The 13,174-nt window shown below is 41.4% G+C and overlaps 3 protein-coding genes across 4 annotated transcripts; 2 read left to right on the top strand and 1 right to left on the bottom strand.

The window, feature by feature from the left end:
• Nucleotides 1-192: 192 nt before the first annotated feature.
• On the bottom strand, nt 193-2,055 carry LOC132995368 (zinc finger protein with KRAB and SCAN domains 1-like). The gene is made up of 4 exons (XM_061065315.1): nt 1,581-2,055; nt 1,380-1,458; nt 1,196-1,298; nt 193-941 (listed from the first exon to the last, which is right to left on the bottom strand). The coding sequence occupies exons 1-4, from the start codon at nt 1,862-1,864 to the stop codon at nt 259-261; spliced, it is 1,149 nt and encodes a 382-aa protein (XP_060921298.1). The 5' UTR covers nt 1,865-2,055; the 3' UTR covers nt 193-258.
• A 178-nt stretch (nt 2,056-2,233) lies between these two features.
• On the top strand, nt 2,234-5,248 carry pgls (6-phosphogluconolactonase). 2 transcript variants are annotated; one of them, XM_061065320.1, is made up of 6 exons: nt 2,234-2,376; nt 2,743-3,034; nt 3,112-3,219; nt 3,311-3,412; nt 4,149-4,289; nt 4,624-5,248. In XM_061065320.1, exons 2-6 carry the CDS (start codon nt 2,771-2,773, stop codon nt 4,768-4,770), a joined length of 762 nt encoding a protein of 253 aa, XP_060921303.1. In that variant the 5' UTR covers nt 2,234-2,376; nt 2,743-2,770; the 3' UTR covers nt 4,771-5,248. The 2 variants fall into 2 exon arrangements, with proteins under 2 accessions (XP_060921303.1, XP_060921304.1); XM_061065321.1 differs by lacking the exon at nt 2,234-2,376 and adding an exon at nt 2,470-2,578.
• Nucleotides 5,249-5,341: 93 nt separating this feature from the next.
• On the top strand, nt 5,342-12,452 carry colgalt1a (collagen beta(1-O)galactosyltransferase 1a). Its single transcript, XM_061065311.1, has 12 exons — nt 5,342-5,712; nt 8,087-8,197; nt 8,291-8,408; nt 9,322-9,456; nt 9,559-9,763; nt 9,875-9,994; nt 10,158-10,234; nt 10,361-10,467; nt 10,564-10,696; nt 10,780-10,907; nt 11,001-11,207; nt 11,314-12,452. The coding sequence occupies exons 1-12, from the start codon at nt 5,489-5,491 to the stop codon at nt 11,579-11,581; spliced, it is 1,833 nt and encodes a 610-aa protein (XP_060921294.1). The 5' UTR covers nt 5,342-5,488; the 3' UTR covers nt 11,582-12,452.
• Nucleotides 12,453-13,174: the final 722 nt, after the last annotated feature.

The following is a 13,174-nucleotide window of genomic DNA, read 5'->3' as shown; positions in this document are numbered from 1 at the left end:
TGGACATTCCTTTGACTTGTCAACTGAGCTGTCCAGGAGTTTGTTTAAGTGAAATGAGACATTCAAAGATGCAGCAGTGTCGTTCTTTTCTGTGACTACAGGGAGACACTGCAGAGGCTTTCAAAATAAATGTTTTCATTTCAAACATATATATATTCCCATTATAACTGATGAAGATGATGCACACACATCTATTGAAAATAACTTTATTGTTGACAAATATTTTAACCACACTGGAGAAAAGACATGTGTAGAGTTTTAAGTCGGTCCACTTATGAATGTGGCACTAAATGAAGGTACAGATTCATTACCAAACATGTTCAAACTAGGATCCAGATGTACAGCAAAGTGTTTTTTCAGATTACAGTTTTTTGTAAACCCCTTACCACATTTGATACAAACAAAAGGTTTTTCTCCGGTGTGTGTGCGCTGATGCATATCCAGAGTGCATTTCTGAATAAAGCCTTTTCCACAAATAGGACAGCGATATGGCTTCTCTCCAGTGTGTGTGCGCTGGTGTGTGTACAGATGCCCTTTTTGTGCATATCTCTTTCCGCACAGGGTGCACCTAAACGGTTTCTCTCCAGTGTGACTTCTCTGATGTATTTCAAGCTGGCTAAAGCATCTGAAACCTTTGCCACAATGCAAACAGCCAAACCTCTTAGCAGCTGAGTTCCTCAGGTTGTGAAGCTTCATATTCCTGAGCATGTTTGAGCTTTGGGAGGCAACATTTTGAACAGTGTATTTTCCGGCCTCATTGTTTGTGGTTGCAGATCTAAGCTGTTGATTCCACTGTGTCTCTCTTCTTCCTTGTCCAGTGGGAGGTGATTGGGTACCCAGGTTCACAGAGCAAGAAAACAAAGGCTGTTGATTTTCTGCAACAGCTTTTGGATGATACATCTCCTCTGGACTCTTCTGGGTGTCTGTAAGCAAATCCTGTCCTATTGACAGCATATGAGAATTAAAATTGTAAAAATGATTGAGCTTGATGACATGTAGGCTACAAACCAAAACATACACAATAAGCTTCATACTACACACGTTGCATGAGTTTGAACCCAATATTATTTCAAAACCACATAGTGTTATGTTGATAACAGTACCTCAAAGTCAATGTAAGGTTTTATAGAAGCCAATTTTACATTACAAAGATATGTACATACATGTTTGACATTAACCTTAATTTTATACTCACTGTTTTCACCTGTTCTTTCTTGTTCTGTGTCTCCTTTGTCCAACTCTGGTGGCTCTTGCTTAACCATTATCAAATCAGGATGTTGACTGGGTGGACTTGGGGGCTAATAAGAAAACAATGGGAATTGAACTTGTTAAAAGGTGAACACACTACCTTAAAGTCGTGTGATCTCTGCTGGACTTACTTCAGCTGCAGCAAGCTCTTCATCTTGATGTAAAGTGCTCATTTCGTTGGAGGAAGTTATGTTTAACCATCTGCTCTCACTAGGATGCCACACAAAAAAATGAACACCCCTGGCCGGGTTTAGTTTACAGCAAAGGTCATGATGGATTTGAAGTTATAGTGCAACTCAGACACAGTAGTCTACGGGACTAAACTGGCCTACCTTTTCATTGCAGGCCCTGTCCTGTCAGGCTCAAACATCCCGTCCCTCACCATGCATGCTGAGCTGGCTGCGTCCTGTCTGCCCCCCTGTGCCATGTACAGCAATTTCTCCATCAGCTGTAGTTTCTCAGTGAGCGACGCTATTTCATTCCGCCCTCGGGTTATCTCTATTTTCAGCATCTTAGACTCAATCTCGACCAGTTTGCTTATTTCAATTACAGCTGTTTTGGATAAAGCATCCATGATGGAGACGAGCTGTGTCTGGAAAGAGAAGACCGTCGACATGGTTCTGAGGTTTCTGTCAGAGTCTAAATTTACGCGGACGACTTGTTGCAGTCGAATTGATTGAATGTAATCTTAGTCTAAATTAAGTTACAGCATATAATGCGACAAAAGCGCACTGTGCATGTTCACAAGATACGCGTGAGTCTCTGCAAAACTCAAGTGGGGGAAAAGGAAAGGGTGTCACCACATACCGGCTAGGAGGAAGTATCGCCACATCTTAAAAAACTACAAAATTCATAATAACACGACTCAGACGTAATCCCTGTCGTCTGAAATATATGCACTTTAACTGAGGTGTATTGTTCATGCTTGTTTCTAATCTGTTTCTTCATCTGTTCACTTTTTTTTTTGTCAGTTTAACTACTTCGTCAATGACTGCATTGGCCAGCATGCAATGCGGTCCAAACGAAGACAATCATTGGCCGGTGAAAACGCGTTTCAGGAAGTATTGAGAAAAATTACTTTGCCGACTGAAAATCCTCCTCATGATACTCTACTCTTGAGATTAGCAGGTAAAGTATTACTTTTAATCCACGGTGTTCTGGCTCCTCGGAGGTTCGTTTAAATTGTCAAGAAAAGCACACGATAGGCGACAGGCTGTGCAATCAAGAAAGAGCTGGGATTTGTAGCTTTTGCATTAAATCCTCTATTTGTTATCAGTTTTGCATAGCCAACAACTGATAACACTGCAGTACTAAAGTTGCTAGTTCTACGGTAAAACAAAATATTAATAGAAAAACAAATAGCTCTACCACTATGAACTATGTGGATTAGGGTAAAACAGGCAAATCATGATGACTTGCAAACTGTAGTTTTTTTTTTAACTTCCTTATACATTTCTCAAACCCAGCCTTTCCTCCTTTCTTTTCTTCTACCAGTTACCTCCTTCATTCAAACGACTGTCTCATGGCTGCTAGAAGAATCTTGGTCTTCCCCTCCTCAGCGGAGCTTGGTCCGGTGCTGGTCAGTCTGGTGATATCCCGGGCTGAGAAGGCAATCACCTCCCGTGGCAGGTTCACCCTGGGGCTTTCTGGAGGAAGCCTAGTGTCCATGCTTGGCAAAGAGCTGCTCGCCCTGCCAGATTTGGACTGCAGCAAGTGGTTGGTTGGTTTCTGTGATGAGCGACTGGTTCCATTTGATGATCCTGAGAGCACCTATGGGCTGTACGAGGTATTTTGTCAGGAGTGTGCATGTGTCGTGGATACATTAGGACATGCAGTCAGATATAACCTCTGTTTCTGTCTCAGGGTGAGTTATTTTCCAAGATCAACATCCCTGAAAGTGGGATCTTAACCATAGACTCCTCTCTGCCTGTGGACCAGTGTGCTGAGGACTATACCCGGAAATTAAAGGAGGTGCAATATCTGTGACCGCTCACTTTTCTTTTCTATGTTAATGTTGGGCTGAATATTTACGGGATTGTTTTTTCTTATTTCAAACACACAGGCCTTCCCAGGTGAGAAGCTCCCAGTATTTGATCTGTTACTGCTGGGTATGGGCCCTGATGGACACACATGTTCCCTCTTCCCAGACCACCCTCTACTGGAGGTTAGGGTTGTGCTTTAGTGAACTGGACATTATAGACATCATGTTAACCTGTATATGTTACACAATCATGATGATGATTAATTACAGATGTGTTCCTGATGCAGTTTCCTCCAAACACATCTCAGACTTTAGAAATTGATCAGTTGATTAAACTGCTAAGGGATTTGTTTAAACTAGGTTCCTATATAATAAATACACATTGTTATAATAGTAAAACACCACTGCAAACTATTATTTAGAAAAATCTTTGACTATTGTACTGTATTTCAGGGATATCTGTCAGTTTGCAACAAGTCACTTAATTGCACAGCTCTGTGCATTGAGCAATGTTTTTTTTTTTTGTTTTTTTTTTAAGAAACATTACTGTACCCCTTTTTTGCTAACCCGTTATTTAATCAAATTCCGCCTGGCCTACTAATTAAGGTCACGAGGCATGTCAGTATTTACTCTTTGATGGGATTCCTGATTTACAACTCTAAAAGAGCAATGTGTGTTTTACATGTCAGGACACACCCTTAGCTATGTATGGATCAATGACATGTTTTGATTTAAGTGCTACTAAGATTTTGTGGTCTTGATTCTTAGTCCTTGCTACCTTGAATCAATCTGGCTCATGTTACATCATATATTTTGACAGTTACTATACTCTATAGGGTTGTGGCTCTCACATTGCCACACTTTTGGTGACTTTTTTCACAACATAGAAAAGATGACTTTTGATTTACCCCAAACTCAGGAAACAGAGAAGATTGTGGCCCCCATCAGTGACTCTCCCAAACCGCCGCCACAGCGCGTTACTATGACCTTTCCAATGGTGAACTCTGCACGCTGTGTGGCTTTTGTATCAACAGGAGGAAGCAAAGCACCAGTTTTGAAGGTAACGTTTGAATCATTTTTGTGTCTTGACATGCTAAATCAACTTTTACTTAGGGCAGACACAAACCCAGACAGTTGAAGGACACAAATCAGAACAATGCAAAATATGATTGAAGAAGGTTAAATTGGAGAATTCAGTAGTCAAACTTGATGGATTGAACAGTTGAAACTGTGCTGGGACTAAAACTAACATGCATAAGATGATGAAAAGAAAATGAGCACAAATATCATACCTGAAAATGTCTAGATCAGCCGTTTAAAGGCCCACAGGCACAGCTGAACTGAGTTTCATGGAACATTGCTGTCATATTCTAACAAATTACATTTTCTTGCAGGAAGTCCTGGAGGGTAGAGAAGGACCAGCTTTCCCTGCAGCCCGTGTTGTGCCGACCAACGGCGAGCTGTTCTGGCTTGTTGATGACCCTGCAGCTGCTTCCTTGACTATACAGTTAGAGAGGCCAGGCTCAGGAGCCAAACTGTAGGCCTCTCTATCTGTTGAATAAAGACAGAGAGTCTACATACTTAAATAAGGGGACTGGAAATAGTAGACTGCATTCCTACTTTCACTTGAAAGTGCTGTTGTTGTTTTTTTAGGTGAGATAAATAGATAGGTTCCATGACAAACAAAAATCACAAGGGACATCTGTGTAATTTCCAGCATTACATTTAGCACTTATTGTATTAAGTTTGTGAGTATGTCAGAGGTCTACCTTCATGCAAGAGCAAGTTGAAGAAAATGCTTTCAAATATTTTTAGCAAAATTGAGAAAATCAGACAGATAAAATGTAAAAAGAAAACAAAAACATATATTTTTAAGCATTCTTACCCTTAACAAGACCAAAGTTACATCAATAGACTGTAAATGTGTTGTTTTTGCTCCTCACCTCTGAAAATCATGCTTCTTTGGTCATTTCTCATGTTTTCAATAGAAATTAAAAAATAAAATGTTGATAACATCTACTTCTCTGTCGTCTGTCCATTAATGGTAAGTGGTCCATCCCCTTTAAGATCCATGACACACATCCCACCCCTTTAAAGCTGTACTTCGCAGTGTTGTCACATCAGGAGCTGCTTCTGCACAGATTGTCTTTTCTGTGATGCACTGAAAGTAAAAAGATTCAACTCTAACATAGCAGTGTCTCTTCGTGAGCCACTACCTCGGAACTTCTTCCGTTAGTTGTTTCCTAATTGATAGTCGCAATGCTCGGGCTTGCGTGCCTCCCCGCCACCCTGCTCATCTGGCTCCTGTCCTGCTGCGGTGCTGTCCGGGGATATTTTGCGGAGGAGCGCTGGAGCCCCGAGTCTCCGCTGCTCGCTCCCCGGGTGCTACTCGCTCTCATCTGCAGAAACTCCGAGCACTCGCTGCCCTATTTCCTCGGAACTATTGAGCGTCTCAACTATCCCAAGGAACGAATGGCTCTGTGGTGAGTTATTCTCTGAATAGCCTACGTTTTAGGTCTTACTAAGAAGTGAAGTTAACCTCTCCGTTGCTTGTCGGGGGTCATAAGTTTGTTTTTTTTGTTTTGTTTTTTGCTATAGTGTCTTCATTTTTAATTCCATACAGACGGTGCATGCTTTACTGTCGGCTGAGGTTTGAGAAAAGTAAAAATGGGGCGGACCCGCAAAGGATGACGGGCTAATACTCGAATAGTCGAACATTGAAGCCATAGTTGTGGCGAGGGTTGAAATGTCTTTTAAATACAAGCATCTCCAACTTACTCCGAATTAAGAGCGCTAATCGAGTGACAACTTAACGTGACTTTCGGCGTTGATTGTAAATGTGACCAGAGGTTTGCACATCTGGTCACTGTGCTCATCATGCATTGATCTGTATACGTGGAGGAGAGGGGAGGGGACACGACTCAAGTGTCCACGAGGGGAGCTGTATGAATTAGCTGTAACAAAGAAAGACTTTGTGATCTCCGCATTGGCCATTAACACCCGTAGCTTTTTGCCACCTCCAGTTTTCAAGCCCTGAGTCAATATCAGCAGGCATACCTGAATATGTTCAACTTGTGCAGTGATTGACTCTTTATAATCCTCTCAGAGAAGAGACGCATTTTGAACATAAAGAAAGTTTTCTCTTCTCCTACAACAAAAAGTTACTGCCTTACTTAAAATCCAGTTTTAGTCCTTTAAGCAAATGTTTGAAGGCAGGCAAAACAGCACATTTTGCCTGCTGATTTTTTTGTGGTGACAAGTTGAACATTTGATTTGCATGCTTAATTATTCAGGACTCTAAAGCCTTGTATTGTACAGTAGAGCTCACTCCACATGTGTTTCTGTCAGCCACATACCTAACCCATAGACTCACACCCTGTCTGTCATTGAGACCAACTTAAATTCTGAAGGCAGTTATCTAGTAGGAAGTGCAAATGGATGTTATAGACCATTTAAAGATCTGTCTGCCATGCCCAGGCAGACATTGAGGGAAGTGAAAGGGAGGTGTTTCTAACATAATAACTTAACGACATGCTCCAACAGCCCCTCTTGCAGTCGGCCTCGGAGCTCTGAGCAGTTTGAGTGACTGCCCGGAGGGCTTAAAAGGTATGCTCTTCGCTCACCACCTCCATAAACAAGTTTCACTTTATTGAGTGGCTTTATGGGAATGAGATGGGTTCATTTCTCCTTTTTCAGCCGGTGGTCTTATAAGTCTTCTGTTTATGTGTTTGAGGAAAGTGCAGTTTTGTTTTGACATGTTTTGCAAGCACATTAAGCTGCATCTGGAAAATGCAAACTGCTGTTTCATGCTTTAAACTCTGCGTGCTGTAAGCTTTCTGTTGCTGCTTGTCCGTCTGCCAAAGCCTCAAGTTCTGAAAAGGCCACCAAACAGTCATTTGAATCCTTTTGGTATAAGCAATTAGCACCGTGTTGCTGCTTCACTAGCAACAGTAGACCAGATGTGTAGTCAAACACCCACTGCAGATGTACAGTATGTTTAGAGCACCAGAATTCCAGGGTTTCAAATCTACGCTTTCAACAAATATTTATTTGAGCTAAACATGAAGAGGCAGTCACATCAGTGTTATTCAAAGTATGAGAGGAGGACGGACAGCAGGAGTGAGGGAAGGAAAGGTTTAGCAAGGAGCTGCAGTGTTCTCACAGATCCATGTGAAATCTGTCAAGACGACCCAGCTTGGCTGCAGTCCTGAACAAAATACAATCTCAGCTGACTTATGTGCAGCTGTTCCTGCAAAAACAGCAAAGACTGTTGACCTACAATACGCTACATGGCTGAAAAAAAAAAGGAAGCCCGTGGATTGGTTTCTCACTGTCTTCATAAAGCTATTCAGGCAGATGCATTGAGGCTAAGATTACATTCCTTCACAGAAATAGAGCAAAGCTGTCTAACCAGGTGCCACACGTGGCATCCGTCAGTTTGAATCATTTCCTTCTGTTCTGAGATTCTTCAGGCTACATTTCACTTCTGTAATGCTGTTTTTTGATATGCTGTATCACCTCAATAAAACAAAACTTAAATCTGATACAATACCATTACAGACATCAAGTAGATGTTCAGTGTATTTGTTTTGTGAGGCTGGTATCATTAACACCTGTGTGTGTGTTCTCACAGCTGCAGACACTGAGCTTACAGAAAGTGAACACAAGACCATTGTTATTTGAGTCGAGGTGTCTTCTTTCACCTCTTGTCTCAGCTTGAATCCAGTTTGGTTACTGGTGCTCCATTTAACCATTAATGCTGTCTGGTTTTATCAGCCTCAGCTGTTGTTAATGTGAAACCCATCGTATGTTGAACACTGTCCCATCTAATCATCTACATTTGTGGCTCATTGACAGGGTAGCAACTGACCATAACAAGGACAACACTACAGTCATTTTGCGTGACTGGCTCGTCAAGGTGCAGAGCCTTTACCATTATGTGGAGTGGAGGCCAAAAGAGCAGCCCAGGTTGGTGACTTAATAATGTTTGTAGTGAAATGTTTTAAAGTGCTAACAGGGACAATAAACTCAGTCTTATAAGTATCCAACTGTGTCTTGTAGCCGGTACGAGCAAGAAGAGGGTCCAAAGCAGTGGACGGACCAGCGTTATGAGCATGTCATGAAGCTCCGGCAGGTAGCCCTGGACTCAGCTCGGGAGATGTGGGCAGACTACTTTATGGTAGGTCAACAACAAAAAACCTTAACAGACACGAAAGAAAGCATAATAACACATATTTCTTTCAATTTTAAGCACTGAGCCATTGTTTGTTCCCCTATCTTTATTGTTCAATTATAGCAGCAGGAGGGTATGTGCAAAGTTTAGTGCAAAGCACGATTGTAATTTAGGCACCAGGAAGGGTGTCGAAAAGGACACAGTTCTGTTTTTCTTGGTCTTATGGTCAAAGCTTATCTGCTGTGCTCTTTCCCTGACACAAAGCTTGACTTCCCATGAACCATATTTCAGCACATTTCTATTTGTATTCTCCAGCCCAGCCCACGTTGTCTCGTTTCAGTGGGGTATAATTTTGCAGCTCAGTACATCCAGAAATGCAATAATTTAGTGCTAAAATTTTTGAAAACTGTCCCAGCTTTCTCCAATTAAAAAGAACAGAAACAAAATGAATGCCTTTGGGTATTTTTCCTTCTCAGTTTATACTGACCCAAAGGTCAGCCCTCCTTAACTTTACTGGTTAGCATTTATTCTGTAGATTTCTAAGTTTGTTTCGTCGTTGTACCACACATAGGCTACTCTTCTTTGATACCCTTCTCTTTCCTCCTACATCTCCCTCTATCCCACTTTCCAAGCCCAACACAGTTACAGCAGATGGCTGTTCAGCATGAGTCTGGTTTTTGCCTCTGAAAGGACATTTTTCTTTGCCACTGTTACTTTGCTAAATGTCGCTTAGTGCTCCATGAAGGATTCATGTTGGGTCTTTGAAGATGATATAACAAAGAGTAAGGTCTTTTACCTGCTCCTTTGTAAATGTATTGAGACCACTTTTGTTATGAATTGCCGCTGTGCAAACAAAGATTAGTTGATCAATTGATATTGGCAAACTATCTTTACTGTTTGTTTTCTCTCCCCTGTGTAGTTGGCCGACTGTGATAACCTCCTCACCAATCCCGATGTGGTCTGGAAGCTGATGCAAGAGAATAAGACCATCATTGCTCCAATGCTTGAATCCCGTGCAGCCTATTCAAACTTCTGGTGTGGAATGACCTCACAGGTACTGTGCTGATGATTGGCTTAAAGACAAGTGAAGTGTTTTTATAATGTTTGTTTGAATCAAAGAATGTTCCTGAACTCTGAACTCATCTCTTAATCACAGGGCTACTATAAGCGCACCCCTGCTTACATACCCATGAGGAAGCAGGTACGGAAGGGCTGCTTTGCGGTCTCCATGGTCCACTCAACCTTCCTCATTGACCTCCGGAAAGAGGCATCCAGGCAGCTGGCCTTTCACCCGCCACACCCAGAATACAGCTGGGCCTTTGACGACATTATTGTGTTTGCCTACTCGGCTCGGATGGCAGGTATTTCACATTTTGGTGCTTAAATCCAAAGAATAAACACATTTACCTTGAATGTGCAGCCTCAACCTGTTGTGAAACTCAGAAAATGTTTGTATCCTCTGCTCTCTACAGATGTCCAAATGTTTGTAAGCAATAAAGAGACCTATGGTTACTTCCCCGTGCCACTGCGATCCCACAATACTTTGCAAGACGAAGCTGACAGCTTCATTCACACCTTGCTGGAGGTGAATGGTGAGTAACTTGGATTCCTTCACTTTTGCTTCCAAATCCTTCTTCCCTCTGGCTTGAAGTCTTTATTCTACTGACTGCAGCTTTATCTAATGATAACACCCAGCATGGGTTTCTATATATCATTTATACCATTTCTGCATCCATCTTCCCTCTCATTGTGTAGTGCGTTATCCCCCAGTGATGCCATCCAATTACATTCCTGTTCCTAGAAAACAACCTGATAAACTTGGCTTTGATGAGGTGAGTATGAGTGATGTGAAGATGGAGACTGCAAAAATGGCCCTCTATCTGCTTCTATGCGCAATGTCTCCCCCTGCTGTTAGAAACCTGTAATTACATAGCCTGGCTCCTGTTGCACTTGTGCAGGTGTTCATGATAAACCTGCAGAGGCGGACAGACCGACGAGAGCGCATGCAGAGAGCATTAAACGAGCAGGGGATTGAATGTAAGGTCATTGCAGCTGTAGATGGAAAGTAAGTTCACTCTTTTCAACAAATCCATCACTCTGTTTTTGAGCTTGGAAATCACACTTGTCTCCACTAACGTGTCTTTTTTTTTCTCTATTTCAGAGCCATGAATACCAGTGAAATTCAGGCTTTGGGCATCCACATGCTCCCTGGATACAGTGATCCATACCATGGTCGCCCCCTGACAAAGGGGGAGCTGGGATGCTTCCTTTCCCACTATAATATCTGGAAAGAGGTGAACCTCAGGAGCCAAGTGTTTAAACATTTGGGGATCCGACAGATTGGTGGCAAATTTTTTAAATCTGTGCATTGCCTTAGATTGTGGAGCGACGTCTGGAAACCTCCTTGGTGATTGAAGACGACCTGCGCTTTGAGATCTTCTTCAAACGTCGCTTGATGAATTTGATGAGTGAGGTGGAAGATGAAGGACTAGACTGGGATCTCATGTGAGTTTGTGCTCCCTTCCCAGTTATGAGTTCGACCTCAATCGTTTATACTGTGACATTTCTTTTAATCATTGCCTGATTTCTTTCTTTCAGTTACATTGGCCGTAAGAGAATGCAAGTGGATCACCCAGAAAAAGCTGTGCCTCATATACACAGCTTAGTGGAAGCAGACTATTCATATTGGACACTAGGCTATATGATGTCATTACAAGGTGCAGAGAAGCTCTTGAAAGTAGAACCACTAAAAAAGATTTTGCCAGTGGACGAGTTTCTTCCTATAATGTTTGATAAACACCCTGTGTAAGTGTTCAAACCCTCTCTAGTACAAAAAACACTGACAGAAGTACTTGTGCTGAGCAGTTCTGCTTTTTTTCTGTTTTTCTGAACTCTCTCGTCTCCTCCACAGGTCTGATTATATGGAACAGTTTGAAACCAGAGACCTAAAGGCTTTCTCAGCCGAGCCTCTTCTGGTTTATCCGACACACTATACAGGCGACAAAGGCTACATCAGCGACACTGAGACCTCCACCGTGTGGGACAATGACAAGGTCCGTACAGACTGGGACAGAGCACGCTCAGGAAAGACTCACGAGCAGGCAGAGATCAGCTCTGAGGCGCAGAACTCAGACGTGCTCCAGTCACCTTTGGACAGTACAGCACGAGACGAGCTATGAGAGGAACTGAAAGGGAGAGCCAAATGTAGTATCCCAAAGGACAAACACCCTCAGTTCTTTAACCATGTCTTTGATTCTTTTGATTTTGCATCATAGCAGTGATGTGGCATCAGAGTTTGGAGACATTTTTAATTTATCCAGGTGTTACAAGTTATAAAGGGATCCGTTTTGTCCTATATTTTTCATGTTTTCATTTAGTAGTTTTTTATTTTATAAAAGGCGCTAGACTTGCTGTTTGAAATGGCATTTGCAGTACCTGCTTTCTGTCTGTCATACAGAAATTAATCTACACAAAGCAAAAAAATGCAATCAGACTGTAACTTTTCAGTCATCATGCAGTAACTTTGTCTTTATTTGATATTACACTGTGAAAGGCCTTTTAAGAAACTCTTTTGAGGTATGCAAAAGAAGTATGCAATAACCACCGGGTTGTACACTTCCATAAAACGTTTCTTAAACCGATGTGTAAATGTGTCAAATCATTAGCTTCTGAAAAATATGTGAGGAGAAACATCTGCATGCTCTTTTCTTTGATCTTCAGTATTTTTTTCTTTTAAAACGTCTCATTTCTGTGCTTTAATGAACCATTGGCCATCACTAAAGATGCACTCTTGCAGTCGTCTCAGAATTGATCGTTTTAAAGTTCTTCTGTAGAGTATTTACTAATGCACTTCTGGGACAGAACCGACCCAGCCACATCTAAACCTACATGAGTTTCTCCACCTCTTAGTCCAATTGTTTGGATCTGAATTCAAGCTGAGCTCCCAGGAAGTGGATGTTTATAGGGTAATAATGGGAACATTCAGCCTTGTACACAAACATATTAGAAATGTCACAAGAAATAAAAGTTTTTATTTTTGAAAAAGCTGAATTTGTAGTCGCTGTGATGTTTCTGGTGGAACCATTTCTTCTGGTAGGTAAAATTGTATTAAAATAGTTGAATGCTGTAGCTGTAACACGATGATGAACAGATAAACAACACTGTTAATTAATTCTCCTTAGAACAATTCTGCACTGACAGATTTTTTTTCTGTGGAACAAAGTTTTATTTGTGTGGGATGCCTCTGTTACAGTAATTAGTATAAGAGTTTTCCACCCGCCGCCTCTTCTCCTTTCCTCTTCTCCTTTCCTCTTCTCTTCTCGGATTAAATGACAAATGGAGGACAAAGTAGGGGATGGAAAAAACACCAGATACCAGGTAAACAGATTTGAAACATCCAAAAATGAATTGTTGTTTCGAAAAACACATTTAAAAGTCATGTCACAGAAAATCAAATGGCTGACAAAAGTTGACAACATTTTTATGTTTATGGAACTTCATGGAATCTAATAAAACTAGACGCTCATATTTGCTCATTTGGAAACTGATATTTGCTTTTTTTATCCTCAACACACCTACAGCCTCATGTTCAGTGAATATACAGCAGTTCTGATTTTTTGAACATCACTCCCTCTTATGTGATATTGCTTGAATTAAATGATGATCATGTTCAAATTATGCACCGTAATAGCAGCCATGGAATGTCCTGGTCCATTCAAAAACATGTAGTTTCTTACAATCACTTATCAACCTCAGCAGTTCAATCTAAATAA

This window comes from Labrus mixtus, chromosome 20 (genome assembly GCF_963584025.1).
Source record: "Labrus mixtus chromosome 20, fLabMix1.1, whole genome shotgun sequence".
Classification (NCBI taxonomy): Eukaryota; Metazoa; Chordata; class Actinopteri; order Labriformes; family Labridae; genus Labrus; species Labrus mixtus.
This window is presented reverse-complemented; position numbering and strand designations above follow the sequence as displayed.